At 40.0% G+C, this 23,784-nt stretch overlaps 2 protein-coding genes across 12 annotated transcripts in view; one reads left to right on the top strand and one right to left on the bottom strand.

Annotated features, from left to right (window-relative positions):
* The window catches only part of STRN3 (striatin 3), a 122,492-nt gene extending 118,643 nt beyond the window's left edge, over positions 1-3,849 (bottom strand). Inside the window, exon 1 of one of the 6 annotated variants that reach the window (XM_082452111.1) lies at positions 3,755-3,849. Coding sequence is in view for 5 of the 6 variants with exons in the window: in XM_082452107.1 (XP_082308233.1) it covers positions 2,846-3,127 (282 nt within the window). In the remaining variant the exon portion in view is untranslated. Of the gene's footprint in view, positions 1-2,845; positions 3,674-3,754 lie in introns of those variants that run through there. The other 5 variants (XM_082452107.1, XM_082452106.1, XM_082452108.1 and 2 more) reach the window with 5 other exon arrangements.
* AP4S1 (adaptor related protein complex 4 subunit sigma 1) overlaps positions 2,316-23,784 on the top strand; it is a 76,044-nt gene continuing 54,575 nt past the window's right edge. For 3 of the 6 annotated variants that reach the window (XM_082452291.1, XM_082452293.1, XM_082452294.1), the window contains exon 1: positions 2,317-2,719. The gene's annotated coding sequence lies outside the window, so the exon portion shown is untranslated. Of the gene's footprint in view, positions 2,720-23,784 lie in introns of all 6 variants that reach the window. The other 3 variants (XM_082452292.1, XM_082452289.1, XM_082452290.1) reach the window with 3 other exon arrangements.

Below are 23,784 nucleotides of genomic sequence, written 5' to 3'. Positions count from 1 at the left end.
ATAAGGTTGTAGTGCTGATGAAATGGCAGTTATAATTTCTATTTAATGTGACTGCCAAAATCCCACAAGCAGTCCATTTTTTCCCAAGCCCTAGACCAAATCAATCCAAATCTCTGCAGGATGAGACAAAGGCCTGCATACTTTTTATAGTTTTACAAGTGATTACCACTAGCACTCTCTTTTAGAAATCACTGTCCTAGAGCCTTATTAACAAAGCTTTACCTTAGTCCCAGGTAAGGAACCATCACAAAGATGAAAGAGCGTTAAGACATCCTTTGGTTTAGTTCCAATCTTCTAAGAAAGACCTTTACCCAAAATTCCTTTTACAGGGAAGAGAACCATAATGCAAACTTCCAGTTTAAAATCCTTTCCAAAGCCAGGAAATATAATTCCACACTGAAATTTTATATCAAAATGAGGTATACCTTAGCCTTGTTGTATTCATTATTGGATAGTTTTAATACTGAATACTTTAAATAATGTATAGATGAACAGTGCACCCAAGGATGTATACCATAACGATATGCAACTTCTCTTATTTCTGTTATCTTTCTTAAAATTAAGTTTACAATTTAAATCCATTCATGCTTCACTTAAACTTTCCCAACAAATTTTTTATTCAACACATACATTTTAAAATGTGCATCTCACAAGCATTCTTACTAAAGACTGAAGACGTGTAAAGCAAATTCAGCATTCCAGAAGCAAACCTGAAATCCTATTAACTAAGTAGCCCAATAAAACATTTTAGAGAAATATACAGAACAAAAACACACAATCATGAACATTTTATTCCAAAAGAATCAGTGTGAAATAATAAAAATTCCTGGAAAAAAAAATAAGAGTCTAGAAACACTGCAGAACTTCTTCAAAAAAAAAAGCAAACAAAAAAAGTTTAGAATGGCTATATCAGAACTAATATGACAACAGTAGATAACTGAAAGCAAGCAAGCAAAATGAATCTTCCTTAAAAGACTTCGGTCAAGGAGAAGAGAATTAGAAGGGAAAGCAAGGGCTAGGGTAGACAATATAGACAGACCTCACTGTTGTACAGATTTTTTACTAATTTAGACACAAGACATTTTTCAGCTACTTACACCAGTGAAACTTATGAATGACTAATGCAATTGCTAACTTGAAAAGTGTTTAAATTCAAGCTTTTCTATAACAGTACAAAGGTTATACACACTGTATCAGGGACTGGTGAAGTATTATTTAGTGAGCCCAGGCCTCAATGCATTTGTAAATGCAGTTTTTAAAAATAAATGCGTCACACCGAATATTAAGTTTGCACATAAGTGTAGTAAAAGTTGTACATCAACAGAACTCTATACATCCCAGATATTTTAAAGCAGACTACACACACAAAAAAACAATTTTGACTTTAGCTTTTTAAATGTTATATTTTTAAGAGCCCAATAGTATATCAAAGCACTAAAACACTGAATTGACTAACAGGTGTTAATTCATAATTAACTTTCTCAAGACTTGGTAAAGTGTCAAAATATCTGTTTCTTACTTTTCAAAAGTTTAACTTTCCCAACTTTGTAGAGACAAATAAAAGTCGACTGGTTCAAAATCAAACTGAAGATATACATATTTGTTTGAGGACACCCTTTTTAAGCTAATCCAATCTTCCTTCTTTCAACACTGCATTTCCCTAACTATTCACCCCAGGCATATATGACATGTATGTCAGCGAACAATACTACTTACATTCTAAATATATACCAGCCTGAAGAACAGGTGCAACACTATTTAGATGCATGCCTTTTTTCTTCTAAGCCTAAATTTGCCTTGGAAAGTGATTTTAAAATAAATACAAACACCCAAAAGAGTTGAACAATCCTTTTAAAAAGATGTAGTCCTTCTGAAATACAAGACATAAGTCCTTAAAACACCAACAATCTTCCAAAAGTTAGGTAAATCAACCTATCAAAGTTTCACCTTAAGACTGAGTCCGGCTCAATTATGAAGGATCCTGAGAATATTTAACTTTGCTTCCCCTGCGTGAGTTGGTAACGTGAGACAAGTACGCTTTACTCCCAGTTAATATTAAATCTTCATAAAGACGGCACAGATATTCTGGTTTGGCTTTTTATGTGTAAAGAAGGGGATGGAGGACGGTGAAGGGTATTCTAAAAAGAAAAATTCAGTACAGAGAAGCGCTGATAAGTCAGTCGCTAAGAACTCAAAGGGAATCTAAGTGAATAAGGCAGCATCCCAGGTAAGAAGGTACTTAAAGTTGGCGGTAGGAAATGAAAACTTCACAGGTCAGCCGCAAGCCACTGTGCTCGGTAGCAGCCCTGGAAAGAAGCGTGGCTGTCAAGGAGTAAGGGTTATCAACTCCGGGGGAGGGGGGCAGACATGCCAAATCGGAAAAGGGGGGTGATCCGGGTAAAGGTGGTAAAATGCCCGTCCCAATCCCTCTCCTCCGGTTCTCCATCTCAAGAGGCACAAACAAGAGCAAGCTCAGTGCCCAACAGCCCCTCGCCGGACTCTCTCCCACAGAGAGGAACTCGGCCCCAAGCCCCGGAGACCCGCGCAGGCCGCCTCCGGAGGAGCCCCCGCAGACGCCATACTAAAAGCCAAAATGGCTGCCCCAAGGAAGCCCGCACAGCGCAGCTAGTGAGGGCTGGGTAACAAGCGTCTGCGGGAAGCGGGGAGGGGGGCTAGAGGAAGAGCCGTCGCCAGGACCATCGCCCCCCGAGCCGCACAGGTAGGTTTCTCTCGGCCTCCCAAGGCCTCGAGCTCCGACTGAGGGGCGTCCCGGCCCCACCCCCCCACCCCCCGGCCGGGAACCCCGCCACCGCAGCCGTCCCGCACACCGACCCCAGCGAGGTACCTGCAGTTCGGCCCGCTCCACCTCCCAGTGCGCCCGCTCCATCTCGAACCGAGCCCACTCGTGCTGGATGTAGTGCAGGATCCCTGGGATAGTGTACTGCTGCGGCCGGGACAGCTCTGGGCCTGCCGCGGGACCCGCTCCCTCGGCGGCCGGAGGACCCCCGCCGCCGGCCGCTCCATTCCCCCCGGGCGAAAGGCTCATGTTCCCCCCAGGTCCCTGCTGCTGCCGTGGAGGGGCCGCCATCCCGGGGCCGCCACCACCGCCTCCGGCGAGCTCGTCCATTGTGTGTGGGGCCCCGGCCGGGGCGCAGGGCGAGACGCCGACCGCTGGGGGAAGGGCCGGAGAGGGTGGCCCCGCGCTGGCGGCGGGGCGGAGGCCGGCTGGGAGAGGGGCGGGGAGGGGGTTGTTGCTGAATGCCTGCCGTGGGTCAGAGCAGGGAGCTGCCGGCCGCCGCCATTACAGTCCCTCCTCCATCTGCCAGTTTCACTCACTCACTTTAGGGGAAGGGGGGGCCGCGGCGGGAGGGGGAAGGGGGGGGCAGGGTTGGGAAGGGGAGAGACGTAGGGCCGCCGCTCCCGCGCAGCATGCCGGGTAAAGAACGCCGCTGCCGCCGCTCGCCTACTAGCCAAATAAGAGTCCGGCCTCACCCTACGCAGGCGTACTGAGGACGCAGTCGGCTTGCCGTTAGAGGCGGGGAAGGAGATTCGGCCCCGCCCCTAGGCCCGCCCCCCAGGCTCGCTGCGGGAGTCTGGCGGCCGAGTCCGGACGGTGGGCCACCGAATCCAATCTTTGGAAGAGAGTCGGTCTCTGCCTTCCCAGGAATCCGTACCCCTCTCTCAGTCAGTCCCCAGCGCCGTTCCCCACCCAAGGGTCTCAGTTGCGCGCCTGCCTTTGGAGCTGGGTTTTAACCTGGTTGGTTGCTCTGTCCGGCCGAAGCCGGTCCCGGATTCCTGACGTTTCTTTTGCATTCCTTGCGTGTTTTCAGGCAGTCCCAGAGGGTCGGGCCTCTTTCTCTGCCTGTCACTCTCTCTTTCTCTGGTTTCCTAGCACCAGTCAGTTCCCGGGGCTTTGGGGACGTTCTCTTTTGGCAAAGAGCCCAGATCTTCCCGGACGTGGAGACTGATTCTCTGTCTCTGGGCTTTGGTCCCAATTCTGTGCTCCCTGTCGCGCGTCGCAACTTGTACCACTTTGCCTCCCTTCTTTCCTATTCTGGGATGGGTTGTGTTTGGGGAGTTTGACAGGGGAGCAGTAGCGATTGTCTTCATTTTTCTTTTGGGAGAAGGGAAGGTGAAAATCTTTAGATCTTGATAGTGGGCAGAGGGAGAAAGAAAACTGTGGAGGAGACTGGTTAAACTAACAATTTGATATTTTAGAAGTAAATGAGCTCACAAATATTGTCATTCATAGCAGAATCTTCTGATGGAAATAGAAAATAAGAGCATTGTGAAGACAACTTAAAACCCTAGGTGAACGGCTAAAAATGTTTTCCTGGGTTGTTTTAGTGAATGTAATATACACATAAAAGACAAGGTTAATCGTTTAAGTACCATAGCGTGTGTGTTTATGTGCTTAGGTTGCCCGGAAACATCCTTAATGAACTAGTAAGTTTCTAAAAGTTAATGTAGCTAATAACCATTTGGTTAAAAAATAGGACAAAAATGATATTTAACAACATAAGGAAAAAAGATTCATTAATTACAGCTATGCAGGAAAATCGCATATAACATTTATTGCATTCAAATTTTTCGCTTCTCTACTACCAATAAAATTTTCGCTATGGAATATACACGACCACTCGGTGTAATTTCCAAGAGATAAAGTAGTACATCTTATTTTATCATGTCTGCTTTACTGTTATTATAGTTTAATGGAGAGCAGATTGGACTTGTTACCCATGCTGCCATGTTTTATTTACATATGAAATGAGGTCTGAGGTCACAGAATTGTTAAGAACTATTTCTCCATTTCATAGCAACCAACATACAACCTGCTCATTCAATCTTGTTCATTTGCGAGGGGCCTCAGAGCACATAAAAAGTTCAGAAATACTGTACTGCCTCAATACCCATATACATCAAGAAAAATTTGTGAGAGGGTGTGACTGATCTCCCTTACATTGGCATCAAAAGAAGAGCATACCCACTAATATTTCCTGCTGGTATGTCAAGTTCAAGTAAAGACTGGATTTATAATCCTTTTTCCTCCCCACTCACCTTCAAAAAAAACAAAGTCTGCTCTTCTATTGCCTATCATATTAAGTGGCACCACATTCAAACCTGAGGCCTGGCAGTCATTCTAGTACCTTTCCTTCACTTGGCCCCCTCATCCAATCCCTTTCTCAGTAATATCTTTTATCTCTATTCCATATCTTCATACATGTCTTAATTTAAACCTTCCCACCTCTACTGTTCCCCCGCCTTCCACTACCACTGATGCCTGAGTGATCTTCAAAAGGCAGATCTGATCCTATCACTCCCTGCTTAAAATATATTAATGATCACCAGACTTACAATAAAGCCCAAATTTTAGCATAGTATATAAAAGTCCTTATTGCCTAATTTACCATCACACCATCATGGTACCCCGTTCTCTCCAGCTAATCTGCACCATTTTGGGTTTTCAAATGTGTAATGCTGTTTCATTCCACAAGAATTTAATACATGCTGTATCCAATTGGCTTTCCTTCCCTTCTTCCTTCAAAACTCATCTTAAGTATTTCTTCCTCCAAGAAGCTTTCCAGATCCATGAATTATTTAGTATAGTATCCTAATAGTATCCCATGCTTAACTCCTAATACTTATTACATTGTATTTAAATTGTCTATATATGTACTCCTCGGTGACATACTAAACACTATGAAAACAAGACAGTCACATAACAGGTACTGCAAATCTTTGCTTCACTTATTTACTTTCTTTTATTTTTTTTTAAATTTCTGGATTGGCTGCTAGTTTTCAGATACTCTGTTAGTCGCTGGTGAACCACTGTGAATCAAACAGACATAATCTCTGCCTTCACAAACTTTCCAGTCTAGTTTTAGGCAAATTACTTAGCACCAAGCACCCTTACTTCCTCAAAGTCTTATCCAGATCTGTCTCTTACACTCCCTATTTGAAGAATTCCAGTTGAACATGTCTGGATTCACTTTGTCCATGGTTTTATAAATGTCAGCAATGCAATCCTAAACCATATTCTTCCCAGATCATAGTCATTTATCTGAAGGATTGTAGCCTCCTAGAGGGGCAGGACCTATGCCCCTCTTGTTGAAAACTGTACCCCCAGTGCCTGGGACAGTGAAATCCCCAATAAATGTTTGATGAATAACTTAAATTCATACTAGACTAATATGAATATTTTTCCTTCACCTCAATCTTTTTTTTACCAGTTTTTGCTACCATTGTACCAATTATCTCTTGAGGTTCAATGACCAGAACTGTCATGAGCACTAACAGTAAAAGACACCAAAATTTTCTCCTCTATTGGGAGATTATTTTTTACAGTATTGATGTTATGCTTTGTGTACATGACTCCAAGGACAGTCTGCAGTGAGCTCCTAGAATCTTGTTCTCTGTAGGTAATGAGCTTTCCCAGGCTCACCTACAACTCGCCTAACTGGAATTCCCTTCCTAAACTGTGACTGAGTCATTTCCTCTTTTCAGCATCAACCTTTGAAACTTCCTGTTTGTTCTGTCCTTTCATCAGTCTTGTTCATTTATCCTCCACTCCCATTGATTCTCTCAGTTTCAATGCCTGCCTATTTATATCTGTAATCAGTTTAGAATTTTAAGGGTTTTTTTTTTCCCCATTAGCTAATCTTAGACACCTGTGTTTTTATTCTACCTGACCAAAAAGAGACTTGTCACATTTCATGTGCATATATTATATCAGCAAAAGTATGTTAAGGAATTCTAGTCTTTTAAATACATCAGAGTGGTTAACACTCAGATGCCTTCTTCCCAGTTATTGCAATACCTGATGTACAAAGTGTTTTGACCCTGACTTTGAGAACTATGTGAATTCCTTCCCAGACATCATATTATTTCATTGGTACATACTTCTCTAGGTATCTTTAACAGATTTTTTTTTAACATACCACTATACCATTATCACACCTACAAAATTAATGGTAATTCCATTGTACAGTCTAACCCTAGTCCATAGTCAGTTTCCTAAACATCCACTTTCATGCCTTGCTGACTATGTACCTGACATCCTACTAACAAAGCTCAGACTGGTTCACAATCACTGATCTAGTCATCTTTTTCCATCATCTGAAAAGATTGTGACAAGTATTCGTATCTCTATGAGGAGAGAAAGCTGAGATAAGAGTTCTGGGTCACTTCCGCAGCCCTTAGTAGAATAGGAAGTGTTCCTACTCTTACATCAGTGAGTATACATGTTTATTTGGAAACAAGAAATAAAGTCTCCCTTTACGGTTCTGCCTCCTTCTGTCCTGTCAATGGATTTAATATTACTACCTCTGGCTCCCAAATCATTTGCACTTTTGAAATCATTTTTTAGGTAGTTTCAGGGTGATTCAGTCACTTGGGGAAATTACATAGTGTTTACATTTATAAATATAGAAAACAAATGAATATTAGAGCCCAGAGAAATATCTTTGAGAAGAGTTGGCATGTGTTCAAAAACCAAACAAGCAAAGTGTATAATGGAGATGGAACAGAAAAGGAGGCAGCTTTGACCTGCACTGTGGTTTAACCAGCATAATAAGATCAGATATCTACTTCTCATTAAAGCAGTTGCTTGTGGCTAAGAAAAGTATAGAAATATATGCAGGATACCTGAACTATTCAAATAGTATATTGTGTGGAAAAGAAAAGGAAAAGGACCTTCACAGATTACAGAAAAATAGGCACCAAGACCTTCAGGAAACTCTGCATGCTATATAAAATTCTAGTCCAAGTTCATTCCTGAATTGTCTCCTGGGTAATATGAGTCAGAAAGCAGTAGCCTGTGATAATACTGTATAACAGCTAACTCATAGAGATGTCAAAATTGAAAGGAAAAAAAGAAAAAAGGATTGCCTGGAGCCAAGTCACTCCTGAACATTGGCTAAAAGTGAACAGCCAGGTCTATAAACATGAGAACCAAATGACTGGAAAATGTGACTGAATGGGAAATTGCCAAAACTTTCCTAGGTAATAATTTAACAATCTTGGAAATGTGGTTTGTCTCCTGTTGGAGCAGCAGGGGAGAATGTTCAGAAGAATGGTACCAGACATGGACACCTTGCCTGGGAAATCTCTGCTAAAGATAGTGTTTTCTTTGGAAAATGTTTTAAATTTGGCAAAAATTCACAAAACCTTATTTTTTTATGATAACATTTTTAAAGATGGTAACCTTTAGTTTTGTCTATTAATAGACTAACCTAAAGTACCTGACAATTACCCTACAAAAAAAGATTAAAGAATTCCTTAGAGCATTTTAAAATAACTCCTATTGCTCCTTTTGTATTATAGCTTTCAATATAGTAATCGGATGTTGTAAATCATGTTGTGCGTAAGACTTTTTTTTTTTGGCCACACAGCATGTGGTGTCTCAGTTCCCCGACCAGGGATTGAACCCATGCCCCCGGCAGTAGAAGCTTCAAGTCTTAACCAGTGGACCACCAGGGAAGTCCCTAGACATTTTTATTTAACTTTTTATTTTGGATTTCAGTCATGCAAAAGTAGAAAAAAAAAGTCTTAATGAACTGCCATTTTCAACAGTTATCAAGATTTTGCCATTCTTATTTCATCTATTCCCCTTTTTTTCTGTGTGAAGAATTTGTTTTTCACTATTAAAAAAGTTTAACAAGAAAGTTTAATATGAAAATGTACACTGCTCAATTTTTTATATTATAGTAAAACAGGCCCTTTGGAGATGGGACATGAGGAAGCAATTGATTTCTTTGATGAACACAACCTTTGTTTATACTCATTCCAAGGCTTCTAACATGATGATACTATTTTCCCTTATACTGCCATTCCAGTATTGTTCTGTCACCCACCAATTGCTGTCTCTGCACATTCATCTATTGCAAGATTCATAAAGGAATCAAATCCCCAAAGATTCCTTGGACATGTCCACCACCATTTGATTTCAGTGATAACTTCTTGTCCATAAATTTTTCAACTCAGGAGGGTGAGCCTTGCTTATGGCGTCTACTCAACAAGCTCAAAGATACCTTGAAATGGAATTCGTGGCCTCCCTCACACTTCCATGGCCGGCCCTCGGAATAATTTAAAGTAAATCCCAGACATCATATTATTTCATTGGTATATACTTCTCTAGGTATCTTTAACAGATTAGGACCTTTTTATTTTCAACATACCACAATACCATTATCACACCAGTAAAATTAGTGGTAATTCCATTACACAGTATAATCCCTAGTCCATCGTCAATTTCCCCCAATTATCTAAAAAAAATTTTTTTTAAGAGTTGGTGATTTCAAATCAGGATCCAAACAAAATCTATATATTTCCTTTATTTGCTGTATCTTTAGGTCTTTTTAAATTTGTCTCCCCCCTCACCCCCACATCGTCATGCCATTTATTTGTTGGAGAGGTGAGGTTATTTATCCTGCAGAATTTCCCACATTTGGCTGGTTGCATTTTTATTGTATTATTTAGCATATTCCTTTCTCCTCCATATTGTCTGTAAACTAGGAGTTAGATCTAGAGGCTAGGTTTGATTCAGGTTTTAATTTTTTTTGGTAAAAATATTTCTCCATTGGGGATGCAATGTACTTTCTATTGCATCACACCAGGCAGCACATAATGTCTAGTTGTCTCAGTTTTAGTACTGTAATGTACTAAACTTGATCAGCCTGATCTAGCTGTTGTCAGCCTTAGCTAGCTAGCTAGCTGTCTTTTAACACATATATCGTGCTCTACTCTCAACAGTTTCTGCTCAGCGCGGGAGTCTTTCTATTAAAGAGCTTCCACTGGATGTTGCCGAGCCTTCGGGGTCCTGGTTGGGACCTTTCCTTGCACTCATTGGCAAAAGAGATCCTGCCAGATCTCCTCCCAGTTCTCAGTGTGATACTTAGATTCCCTCCTGGGGTTCCCACCTCAAGGAGGGGGGGTGCCCTTCCTTTGGATGATGACTTGGTGATTTCTGGGTTCCTTGGCTCTTTTGACCCTTACAGGACCACATTTTCAAACCTCCACTTCTGCTAGCACAGGTGTGGTTCCCCCATTCTATTTGCTAAGGGTAGTTAGTGTCCTGGAGTTCCAGGGGATGTTTTTCCCTTGGTTTTTGGTAAAGATGGTACTGTATAGTTTTTTCTTTTTTTCCATCCTCGTGGCTCTCACTGTTTTTTGTAAGGGGATCCCGGGAACTTCCAAAACTGCTCTGCTACTAACACCACTCCCTTGCTTCTCTGCACTCTTGGCGTTTTAAAGTTTAAACTGCCTGCTAGTTAACCTAAATTTATTTATTAGAGCCCTGCTATTGAAATAACTTATTTGATCACTGCTAAAATAATTGTGACATTTTTGCTATTCAGAGATGTGAGATATAAGTGAGTGTAAATTTAAGTATGAATAATATCCTCTGGGAACAGTTGGGCAGGCTCTTGTCTGACAACTTTACTCTCCTATTTACATTTTCAGCCAGGAGCTGTAACATGTTCCTGTACTTTACTGTGAAATTCAGTAAAGCAAAAAGTGCTCCTGGGCAAAGGGCAGCCAAGCAGTCCACCTGAAAGGCTCTGTGTTTACCCTGACACCTGATCGGAACAAGAATGATACTAAATTCAGATGCGTGTCTGAAAACTTGCCTTGGACAGCATTTGCTGGGTATGTTTTATTTATTGGAAGTAGAAAGGGAGATTAGCTGAACTCACTAAGAGAGCGAGTCAGACATAAGAATTTTGGAAGTTTAGGTCTGATTACAAATGTTAAACACACTGTAATAAATGCAGTAGTATGAGCTTTTCTGTCCTAAAGTTTCACATTATCTGATTAAGCCACTTCATAGGCTTTAGGCTCCCTGTTGAGATCAATTGAAAGCGAATAGTCTGTTAGAATTGCACCTTTTGTGATACACTCTGGGGTCAAGATTAAACCTGCCAAAATATGCACATGTAGCCATTAGCCAGTGAAAGCCTTTGAATAGAGGGTACAAACTGGGTAGACCTAGATTTACGCTAGTGAATGGAGAGTGAAATTGTACGTCCATGGTCATATTACAGCCGTCACTGAATTACTGGAGTCTTGAGGCAAACCTGGAGGTAAAGAGCAGTGGGTGAGAGCACAGACACTGGAGCCTGGCTACCATGATTGGGTCCTTCCTCTGCCGTTTTACTTGGTGACCTTTGGCAAGTGACTAAGTTTTCATATCTGTGAAGTGAAGATAAAAACAGTCTCTAACTCATAAAGCTATTATGAGGATTAAATGAGTGTAGGTAAAGCATTCGAAACAGCGCCTGGTTGTTTGGTAAGCACTGTGTGTTTTCTGTTGTTATTATCTCTCTTCAAGAGTTGTTTTGTTGGGTTATTAGGACATCTTATCACAAAGGGTGAATAATGCCTCTCAGGTTACAGCAGCGGATTCTTTCATGACCACCATCAAATATCAGGAGCATTAATTACTCATTTGAATTAGAGTTAGTTGTGGCCATGTCACTAACAAAAAAGATCCTGTTGGTTGAGTAAACTGATCCTCAAATTAAGGTTTAATACAGTAATTTTTGTGTTTCATTGTTTCTTTTAAAGCAATGATCTGCAAAATGGAGCCATAATTTTCTAAATGATCTCTTCAGGACTGAAAAATGTTAATGTAGCTTTTAATACTGCTTCATTTTAACTCAAGACACACTTTATTTAATTAAGAAGATCTTAAATAATAACTTCAATATATAACTGTAGTTATATAGTATTCTTTTCTTTTTTTTTAAACATCTTCATTGGAGTATAATTGCTTTACAGTCTTGTGGTAGTTTCTGCTGTATAACAAAGTGAATCAGCTATATGCATAACGTATATCCCCATATCCCCTCCCTCTTGCATCTCCCTCCCACCTTCCTTATCCCACCCCTCTACGTGGTCACAAAGCATCAATCTGATCTCCGTGTGCTATGCAGCTGCTTCCCACTAGCTATCTATTTTATATTTGGTAGTGTATATATGTCAGTGCTACTCTCTCGCTTTGTCCCAGCTTATCCTTCCCCCTCCCTGTGTCCTCAAGTCCATTCTCTAGTAGGTCTGTGTCTTTATTCCCGTCTTGCCACTAGGTTCTTCATGGCCTTTTTTTTTTTTTCCTTAGATTCCATATATATGTGTTCGCATACTGTATTTGTTTTTCTCTTTCTGACTTATTTCACCCTGTATGACAGACTCTAGGTCCATCCACCTCACTACAAATAACTCAATTTCATTTCTATTTATGGCTGAGTAATATTCCATTGTATATATGTACTACATCTTCTTGATCCATTCATCTGTCAATGGACACTTAGGTTGCTTCCATGTCCTGGCTATTGTAAATAGTGCTGCAATGAACATTGTGGTACATGACTCTTTTTGAATTATGGTTTGCTCAGGGTATATGCCCAGTAGTGGGATTGCTGGGTCATCTGGTAGTTCTATTTTTAGTTTTTTAAGGAACCTCCATGCTGTTCTCCATAGTGGCTGTATCAATTTACATTCCCAGCAACAGTGCAAGAGGGTTCCCTTTTCTCCACACCCTCTCCAGCATTTATCATTTGTAGATTTTTTGATGATGCCCATTCTAACTGGTGTGAGGTTGATACCTCATTGTACTTTTGATTTGCATTTCTCTAATGATTAGTGATGTTGAGCATCCTTTCATGTGTTTATTGGCAATCTGTATATCTTCTTTGGAGAAATGTCTATTTAGGTCTTCTGCCCATTTTTGGATCGGGTTGTTTGTTTTTTTGATATTGAGCTGCATGAGCTGCTTGTATATTTTGGAAATTAATCCTTTGTAAGTTGCTTCCTTTACAAATATTTTCTCTCATTCTGAGGGTTGTCTTTTCATCTTGTTTATGTTTTCCTTTGCTGTACAAAAGCTTTTAAGTTTCATTAGGTCCCATTTGTTTATTTTTGTTTTTATTTCCATTTCTCTAGAAGGTGGGTCAAAAAGGATCTTGCTGTGATGTATGTCATAGAGTGTTCTGCCTATGTTTTTCTCTAAGAGTTTTATGGTGTCTGGCCTTACATTTAGGTCTTCAATCCATTTTGAGTTTATTTTTGTGTATGGTGTTAGGGAGTGTTCTGATTTCATTCTTTTACATGTAGCTGTCCAGTTTTCCCAGCACCATTTATTGAAGAGGCTGTCTGTTCTCCATTGTGTACGCTTGCCTCCTTTATCAAAGATAAGGTGATCATATGTGCATGGGTTTATCTCTGGGCTTTCTGTCCTGTTCCATTGATCTATATTTCTGATTTTGTGCCAGTACCAAACTGTCTTGATTACTGTAGCTTTATAGTATAGTCTGAAGTCTGGGAGCCTGATTCCTCCAGCTCTGTTTTTCTTTCTCATGATTGCTTGACTATTCGGGGTCTTTTGTGTTTCCATACAAATTGTGAAATTTTTTGTTCTAGTTCTGTGAGAAATGCCATTGGCAGTTTGATAAGGATTGCATTGAATCTGTAGATTGCTTTGGGTAGTATATTCATTTTCACAATGTTGATTCTTCCAATCCAAGAGCATGGTATATCACTCCATCTGTTTGTATCATCTTTACTTTCTTTCATCAGTGTCTTACAGTTTTCTGCATACAGGTCTTTTGTCTCCTTAGGTAGGTTTATTCCTAGGTATTTTATTCTTTTTGTTTCAGTGGTAAATGGCAGTGTTTCCTTAATTTCTTTTTTTTTCTTTTTCTTTTTTTTTGCCAAATTTGGTAGTGGTTTTACAACTATCCTTTCAATCTGGAATGAGTCAGTATTGCACCAGGCAGCTGGGGGGGGGGGGGGCGGCGGTGTTGATTTCATTCCCTTTACCTTTAATTTCTCTTTCTGATTTTTTGTTGTTAGTGTATAGGAATGCAAGAGATTTCTGTGCATTAATTTTGTATCCTGCTACTCTACCAAATTCATTGATTAGCTCTAGTAGTTTTCTGGTAGCATCTTTAGGATTCTCTATGTATAGTATCATGTCATCTGCAAACAGTGACAGTTTTACTTCTTTTCCGATTTGGATTCCTTTTGTTTCTTTTTCTTCTCTGATTGCCTTGGCTAAAACTTCCAAAACTATGTTGAATAATAGTGGTGAGAGTGGGCAACCTTGTCTTGTTCCTGATCTTAGTGGAAATGGTTTCAGTTTTTCACCATTGAGAACGATGTTGGCTGTGGGTTTGTCATATACGACCTTTATTATGTTGAGGCAGGTTCCCTCTATGCCTACTTTCTGGAGAGTTTTTATCATAAATGGGTGTTGAATTTTGTCAAAAGCTTTTTCTGCATCTATTGAGATGATCATATGGTTTTTATTCTTCAATTTGTTAATATGGTGTATCACATTGATTGATTTGCGTATATTGAAGAATCCTTGCATTCCTGTGATAAACCCCACTTGATCATGGTGTATGATCCTTTTAATGTGCTGTTGGATTCTGTTTGCTAGTATTTTGTTGAGGATTTTTGCATCTATGTTTATCAGAGATATTGGCCTGCAGTTTTCTTTTTTGTGACATCTTTGCCTGGTCTTGGTATCAGGGTGATGGTGGCCTCATAGAATGAGTTTGGGAGTGTTCCTCCCTCTGCTATATTTTGGAAGAGTTTGAGAAGGATAGGTGTTAGCTGTTCTCTAAATGTGTGATAGACTTTGCCTGTGAAGCCTCCTGGTCCTGGGGGTTTGTTTGTTGGAAGATTTTTAATCACAGTTTCAATTTCAGTGCTTGTGATTGGTCTTGTTTATATTTTCTGTTTCTTCCTGGTTCAGTCTCAGAAGGTTGTGCTTTTCTAAGAATTTGTTCATTTTTTCCAGGTTGTCCGTTTTATTGGCATATAGTTGCTTGTAGTAATCTCTCATGAGCCTTCGTGTTTCTGCAGTGTCAGTTGTTACTTCTCCTTTTTCATTTCTAATTCTGTTGATTTGAGTCTTCTCCCTTTTTTCTTGATGAGTCTGGCTAATGGTTTATCAATTTTGCCTATCTTCTCAAAGAACCAGCTTTCAGTTTTATAGATCTTTGCTATTGTTTCCTGCATTTCTTTTTCATTGATTTCTGATCTGATCTTTATGATTTCTTTCCTTCTGCTAATTTTGGGGTTTTTTTGTTCTCCTTTCTCTAATTGCTCTAGGTGTAAGGTTAGGTTGTTTATTTGAGGTTTTTCTTGTTTCTTGAGGTAGGATTGTATTGCTATAAACTTCCCTCTTAGAACTACTTTTGCTGCATCCCATTGGTTTTGGGTCATCGTCTTTTCATTGTCATTTGTTTCTAGATATTTTTTGATTTCCTCTTTGATTTCTTCAGTGATCTCTTGGTTATTAAGTAACATATTGTTTAGCCTCCATGTGTTTGTATTTTTTACAGTTCTTTTCCTGTAATTTATATCTAGTCCCATAGCGTTATGGTTGGAAAAGATACTTGATACGATTTCAGTTTTCTTAAATTTACCAAGGCTTGATTTGTGACCCAAGATATGGTGTATCCTGAAGAATGTTACATTAGCACTTGAGAAGAACGTGTATTCTGTTTTTGGATAGAATGTCCTGTAAATATCAATTAAGTCCATCTGGTTTAATGTGTCATTTAAAGCTTTTGTTTTCTTATTCATTTTCATTTTGGATGATCTGTCCACTGGTGAAAGTGGGGTGTTAAAGTTCTCAACTATTATTGTATTACTGTCGATTTCCTCTTTTATGGCTGTTAGCATTTGCCTTATATACTGAGGTGCTCCTATGTTGGGTGCATAAATATTTATGATTGTTATATCTTCTTCTTGGATTGCTCCCTTGATCCTTATTTAGTGTCCTTCTTTGTCTCTTGTAATAGTCTTTATTTTAAAGTCTATTTTGTCTGATATGAGTATTGCTACTCCAGCTTTCTTTTGATTTCCATCTGCATGGAATATCTTTTTCCATCCCCTCATTTTCAGTCTGTATGTGTCCCTAGGTCTGAAGTGGGTCTCTTGTAGACAGCATATATATGGGTCTTGTTTTTGTATCCATTCAGCCAGTCTATGTCTTTTGGTTGGAGCATTTAATCCATTTACATTTAAGGTAATTATCGATATGTATGTTACTATTACCATTTTCTTAATTGTTTTGGGTTTGTTATTGTAGGCATTTTCCTTCTCTTGTGTTTCCTGCCAAAGAAGTTCCTTTAGCATTTGTTGTAAAGCTGGTTTGGTGGTGCTGAATTCTCTTAACTTTTGCTTTTCTGTGAAGGTTTTAACTTCTCCATCGAATCTGAATGAGATCCGTGCTGGTAGAGTAATCTTGGTTGTAGGCTTTTCCCTTTCATCACTTTAAATATGTCCTGCCACTCCCTTCTGCCTTGCAGAGTTTCTGCTGAAAGATCAGCTGGTAACCTTATGGAGACTCCCTTGTATGTTATTTGTTGCTTTTCCCTTGTGGCTCTTAATATTTTTTCTTTGTATTTAAGTTTTGATAGTTTGATTAGTATGTGTCTTGGCGTGTTTCTCTTTGGGTTTATCCTGTATGGTACTCTCTGTGCTTCCTGGACTTGATTGACTATTTTCCTTTCCCATGTTAGAGAAGTTTTTGACTCTAATCTTGTCAAATATTTTTTCAGACCCTTTCTTTTTCTCTTCTTCTTCTGGGACCCCTATAATTCGAATGTTGTTGCGTTTAATGTTGTTCCAGAGGTCTCTGAGACTGTCCTCAATTCTTCTCATTCTTTTTTCTTTATTCTGCTCCCTGGCAGTTATTTCCACCATTTTATTTTCCAGCTCACTTATCCATTCTTCTGCCTCAGTTACTCTGTTATTGAGTCCTTCTAGGGTATTTTTAATTTCAGTAATTGTGTTGTTCATCACTGTTTGTTTGCTCTGTAGTTCTTCTAGATCCTTGTTAAATGTTTCTTGTATTTTCTCCATTCTGTGTCCAAGATTTTGGATCATCTTTAGTATCATTACTCTGAATTCTTTTTCAGGTAGGTTGCCTATCTCGTCTTCATTTATTTGGTCTTGTAGGTTTTTACCTTGCTCCCTTATCTGTAACGTTTTTTTTTTGTCGTTTCTTTTTTTTTTTTTTTTTTAATGGGTGGTGCTGTTTTCCTGTCTTACTGGTTGTTTGGCCTGAGACGTCCAGTACTGGAGTTTACAGGCAGTTAGATAGAGCCGGGTCTTGGTGCTGAGGTGAGGACCTACGGGAGTCATCACTCCGATTGATATTCCCTGGGGTTTGAGTTTCTCTGTTAGTCCAGCAGTTTGGACTTGGAGCTCCTACCACAGGAGCTTGAGCCCGACCTCCAGCCTGGGAACCAAGATCCCGCAAGCCTTGTGGCACAGCAAAAAAAAAAAAAAAAGGAAGAAAGAAAGAAAGAGAAAAAGGAGCAGTACAATATCAAAGAATTTAAAACAAAATAAAATTAGAAAGATAAAAATATATTAGGAAAAATAAAACTATAATTGAAAGAACTGCAACAAGGTAAAATAAAACCACAACAGAAAAAGATTAAAAAAAGGAGGGGGGGAACAAGCCAAAAAGAGAGAACAATAACAAAGTATAAAGAATAAAATAAAATTAGAAAAATAAAAGATTTATTATGAAAAATAAAAATATAGAAGAATCAACAACAATGAATCAGCAAGGTAAAACAGAACCCCAATCTAAAAGAGGAAAAAAGAGAAAAGAAAAAAGAAAAAAAAAGCCTTGGCTATGGGGGTGGAGTTTAGGCAGGGGTTGGAACTTAGGCAGAGGCGGGGTTTAGGGTGGGGTGGGACCTAGGCAGGCGGGGGTGGTGACGTTTGAGCATGAGGTGTGGCCTAGGTGGGTTACGTTCAAGCGTGGGGCGGGGCCTCTGCTTAGGACCTGCACAGAAGGGGAGAGGCAGATGTCGAAACGAGGGCCTTTGAGTGTGGAGTTCTGGAGTTTGGAGGCAGTGCCCTGGGTGGGGGTGTAGGGGCGGGGCTTGGGCTCTGCATGGCAGGAGGGAGGCTCCGAGGGCACAGGATTAGGCCTGGGAGCCCAACAGGGTTCCCAGAGCCTAAGTGGACAGGGAAAGCATTGGCAGCGTTCTCTTCCGTTTCTTTTCACCCTTCCCACACTGTCTCCCCCAGGGTCTCCCTGGGCGCTGCTGGACCCCTAACCATGGATGGGTCCCACTGTGTGTAGGAACTCCTCCCCTCCCGCAGCTCCCCCTCATGGGTGCCAGTCCCATAGGTCCGGACTTTACTTTTGCTCCTCCTTCCCACCCTCCCACTCCCTCAGGACCTGCAGAGCTGGAGGGGGCCTAGGTGGGCAGAGGATCAGGCTTGGGACCTCAGCAGGTTCCTGGGGGCCCAAGTGGGCAGGGAAACCTGGCCACGCTCCCTTTTGATCCTCTGCCCTCCCAGTGGTTCCCCAATTTCCCCTTGGGACGTGGGATCCCTTCCCCTCCCCCAGCTGCCCCTCAGGGGTGCCAGTCCCATGCCGCCTCCACTTCTCCTCCCCCTCACTCCCCCCACAGCCCACATCCTACCCAGTTGCTGGGGGTTCCTCCCATCCTCTTAGGTGTCTGTGGTCCCCTACCAGTGCCTGGTAGATGCCCTAGTTGTGAGGAGACACAAATTCTGCATCCTCCTAGTACACCATCTTGATTCCACCCCCCTGTAGTATTATTTTCTTACATATTTTTTAGGAAAAATTCCACATGGTTACTAATTTTTCCCCCCAGGTAATGTGAACATTAAAGTAAAAGACTATATAATGTTGAAACATGTTAATTGCAGGTAAACTATGGAGTGATGGTTTTATAGAAACATTTTCCATAATTTGGGTATTACATTTTAATTTATAGTCAACTTTTTTATAGACTTTATACTTCTATAGACTTTTTTTTTTGGCCACGTGGCATGTGGGATCTTATTTCCCCAACCAGGGATCAAACCTGTGTCGCCTTCAGTGGAAGCGCAGAGTCTTAACCACTGGACCACCAGGGAAGTCTATAGACTTTTGTACAAAGTGAGATGCCTCTGAATCCCAGTTGGGTTTTGTTTGTTTGTTTCTTCTTTGTTTGGCATAAAACTATAGGAGCCATTAGCAAATCAAATTTTAATTCTCAATTCCTTTAGTTTGATTTGAATTTAAAAATCTGTAACATTGTATTTGACCCTGTAAGAGTGCTTACAGGCTTATCACTTGAGTCCTAGTGCAAAGCTATTAGGAGATCACTACTCTTCGGAAGAGGGAAAAATATATGAGAATAACTTATCTCCGTATGTCTTCCACAGTTTTCACTGGAAATCAGATGTCCAACAAGAATTGACAAAACCTAATTTAAGAAATACAGAGTTGAGACTTCCCTGGTGTTCAGTGGGTAAGCCTACATGCTCCCAGTGCAGGGGACCTGGGTTCAATCCCTGGTTGGGGAGCTAGATCCCGCATGCATGCCACAACTAAGAGTTCACATGCCACAGCGAAGAAGCCCACATGCCACAACTAAAAGATCCTGTGTGCCACCGCAACTAAGACTCAGCACAGCCAAAATAAATAAATAAATAAATAAATGAATAAAATATTAAAGAAAAAAAGAAATACAGAGTTAAATTTATCAAAATCCAAAACATTTTGTTTGAAGTATTTTCAATCTGAGAGGTAACTTGATACTCCATTTTGTAGGAAAGGGAAGTAATACATAGTAATCCTACTTCTCTGCTGGAGTTCTTCCTTATTGACATGTTGTAACATCACAATAGCAAGTCCTGGGAGGAGCCCATCCATAAGACCCCTAGATCTCTTGGTCCCTGCTTCCTCTTCTCTAAAATTAAGATATTAGATATCTTTGTTAATCCAAAAATTCGGTGAAGAGTTTTAGTCGCTAAGCACAAATATTTAATTTGTATGGCTAATTAACCAAACAATTTGGAATAAGGTTTACCACCAGAAGTGTTTCTTCACTAATGGCCCATGCCCATGTTTTGTCACAGTAAACATTTAGATCCCCTTTTTAATGTTATTTTAAATTTCAAAATAAGTTACCCTTGACATTAAAACCAAAAAGAATACAATTTTAGAAGAAAAATTTTTATTTTGATTTTGAAAGATACCTGTCATTATCTCCGTTGTGTGTAGTTAAGGGAAGGTTGAGTCCGGTTACTTACCCGAAAGCAGCTTTTCTATTCTAAGAAGAGTGGAAGGTAAGATAACAACAATAAGAACAGACTCTATGAACTTGAGCCTTTAAGATTTTGTAGCTTTAAACTGCACAGCTCCCACCACCACAGCTCCCAAAGCACCTCTTTGGCAAATGACTAATGGACAGTCTATTCTCAATCCCTCCATCCCCCACTCCACACACACATAAATGACTAATGAATAAAAATAAAACAAGTACTTTCGGACAGACAACGTAATGGTCTATTTATAGTATATAAACTCCTCATCCTCAGTGTTTGAAATATGGCTTTTCTCCCCTGCTTCAATCATATTGCTGTAAAGACCTTAAAAATTCCTCAGTTCACCCCCCCCCCCCCCCCCCCGCGCCCTATTTAAGATAGAAAGTCTGATACTTGAACATCTCCAAAAATACAACACCCATCTGTTTTGGTAAAACTTCCAGCTTGTCTCTGCTATTATTATGTATGCGTTTTAAAGGGGTGTGAAATGGTATCTTGTGGTTTTAATTTGCATTTTCCTAAGGATTAATGATGTTGGTGTACAAATAACCATTCTTATTTGGATTTATATATATATATATATATATTTTTTTTTTTTTTTTTTTTTTAAGATTTAATTTTTTTTTTTTTTTGCTGCATTGGGTCTTTGTTGCTGCATGCAGGCTTTCTCTAGTTGTGGCGAGTGGGGCCTACTCTTCGTTGCGGTGCACGGGCTTCTCATTGAAGAAATTCAGAAATAGCTAAATAACTTCGAGGCCTATGGAATGAATCAACATGCTGTGGCAAATAGAATCTAGCACTTGCTAGTTCCATGTTTCCTGAGTTAGGCCATACTGATTAGGTGCTCTCAGCACATCCATTTTTTTTTTTTTTAGAAATTTTATTTTATTTTATTTATTTATTTTTCTTTTAGGCTGTGAAGGGTCTTCGTTGCTGTGCTCAAGCTTTCTCTAGTTGCGGTGAGTGGGGGCTACTCTTTGTTGCAGTGCACAGGCTTCTCTTTGCGGTGGCTTCTCTTGTTGTGGAGCACGGGCTCTAGGCGCGCAGGCTGCAGTAGTTGCGGCACAAGGGTTCAGTAATTGTGGCTCTCGGGCTCTAGAGCACAGGCTCAGTAGTTGTGGCGCACAGGCTTAGTTGCTCTGCGGCATATGGGATCTTCCTAGACCAGGGATCGAACCCGTGTCCCCTGAATTGGCAGACGGATTCTTAACCACTGCACCACCAGGGAAGTCCAGCACATCCATTTTTGAAAAAGAGTACATATTTTAAAGAAGTATGGCATTTAGAAATGCCACAATAAATGAAATAATAGCTTCATTATTAAAGTAAACATTTATTTTTCAGTTGGCTAATTTTGTAAAATTATATAATGCAGCTCAACATTTTTTATAAATTTATTTTTATTTATTTTTGGCTGCGTTGGGTCTTTGTTGCTGCATGGGGGCTTTCTCTAGTTGTGGTGAGTAGGGGCTACTCTTAATTGTAGTGTGTGGGCTTCTCATTGCAGTGGCTTCTCTTGTTGAGGAACATGGCCTCTAGAGCGCAGGCTCAGTAGTTGTGGCACAGGGGCTTAGTTGCTCCACAGCACATAGGATCTTCCTGGACCAGGGCTCGGACCCATGTCCCCTGCATTGGCAGGCGGACTCTTAACCACTGCCCCACCAGGGTAGCCCAGCTCAACATTTTTTAAACAAACTTTTTTGTGTGTAACACAAAAAGTAAGACATCTCTTAAAACTTGGGAAAGAAAGCAAAGTAAGGATAGAGAATAAAAATTGCCCCTAATCCTACCATCCAGATTTAAGCAAAATACATTTTGGTATAATTCCTTCCTTTTATGCTTATTATAGTAGGTCTGAACTTTGTATAATATACATGTACATGTACTATTTTAGTAACTTTACAAAGTTGTGCAAATATTACCATGCAAATAAATCCAGTGTTTGCAGATTTTCATCATCCTAAAAAGAAACCCATCCCCGTTTTCCCCCAAACCTTTCTCTCCTGGCCCTAGGTAACTACTAATATGCTTTCTATCTCTATAGATTAGCCTTTTCTGGGCATTTCATATTAATAGAATTGTGCAATAGTATTTTGCATCTGGCTTCTTTCACTTAACATAATGTTTTAAAGGTTCATCCATTTTGTAGCATGTGGCAGTATTTTCTTCTCATTTGCTGTTGAATAATTTTCCTTTGTTGTTAGATACACCCCATTTATTTTAATACATTCATTAGCTGGTGGACATTTGGTTTGTTTCTACTTTTTGTCTATTAAGAGTAATGCTTTTATGAACATTAATGTACAAATTATTTTTGTGGACATATGTTTTCATTTCTCTTGGGTATATATTTAGAAGTAGAATCTCTGGATAATACGGTAAGTTCATCTTTAACATTTTTTTTTTTTTTTTAATGATAATGTTGACGCTGTTAGAAATGTTTTTGTTTCTAGTATTCTTTTTTTTTTTTTTTAATTCTACACTTTATTTATTTTGTATTTTTGGCTGTGTTGGGTCTTCGTTTCTGTGTGCGGGCTTTCTCTAGCTGTGGTGAGTGGGGGCCACTCCTCATCGCGGTGCGCGGGCCTCTCACCATCGTGGCCTCTCCTGTTGCAGAGCACAGGCTCCAGATGCGCAGGCTCAGTAGTTGTGGCTCACGGGCCTAGTTGCTCCGCGGCATGTGGGTTCCTCCCAGACCAGGGGTCAAACCCGCGTCCCCTGCATTGGCAGGCAGACTCTCAACCACTGCACCACCAGGGAAGCCCCATCTTTAACTTTTTAAGAAACTGCCAAATTGTTTTCCAAAGTGGCTGTATCATTTATGTATGATACAAAATTAATATACAGAAATCCATTGCATTTCTATAAACTAACAATGAACTATCAGAAGGAGACATTAAGGAAACGATCCCATTTATCATCACATCAAAATTCCCTGGCTGTCCAGTGGTTAGGACTCCGTGTTTTCACTGAGGGTGCGGGTTCGATCCCTGATCGGGGAACTAAGATCCTACAAGCCATGTGGCATGGCCAAAAAAAAAAAAGAAGACCCAGTTCTTATCACATCAAAAAGAATAAAATACCTAGGGATAAACCTACCTAAGAGGTAAAAGACCTGTACTTGGAAAACTATCAGACATTGATGAATGAAATTGAAGATGACACAAACAGAAAGATATATTGTATTCTTAGATTGGAAGAATCAATATTGTTAAAATGACCATGCTACCCAAGGCAATCTACAGATTCAGTGCAATCCCTATAAAAATACCAATGGGCTCGCTGCAACTAGAGAAAGCCCGTGCACAGCAACGAAGACCCAATGCAACCAAAAAAAAAGAAAGAAATTAAAATAATAATAATTTTTTAAAAATACCAATGGTATTTTTCACAGACCTAGAACAAATAATTTTAAAATTTGTATGGAAATACCAAAGACCCTGAATTGCCAAAACAATCTTGTGAAAGGAGAACAGAGCTGGAGGAATTGCACTTCTTGACTTCAGACTATATTATAAAACTACAGTAATCAGAACAGTATGGTACTGGCACAAAAACAGACATAGAGATCAATGGACCAAAATATAGATCCCAGAAATAAACCCATGCATTTATGGTCAATTAATCTATGACAAACCAGGCAAGAATGTACAATGGAGAAAAGACAGTCTCCTCAATAAGTGGTGC

Source organism: Balaenoptera physalus (genome assembly GCF_965194825.1).
Source record: "Balaenoptera physalus genome assembly, chromosome: 2".
Classification (NCBI taxonomy): Eukaryota; Metazoa; Chordata; class Mammalia; order Artiodactyla; family Balaenopteridae; genus Balaenoptera; species Balaenoptera physalus.
Note: the sequence above shows the minus strand (reverse complement) of the source record. Positions and strands in the feature narration are given on the sequence as shown.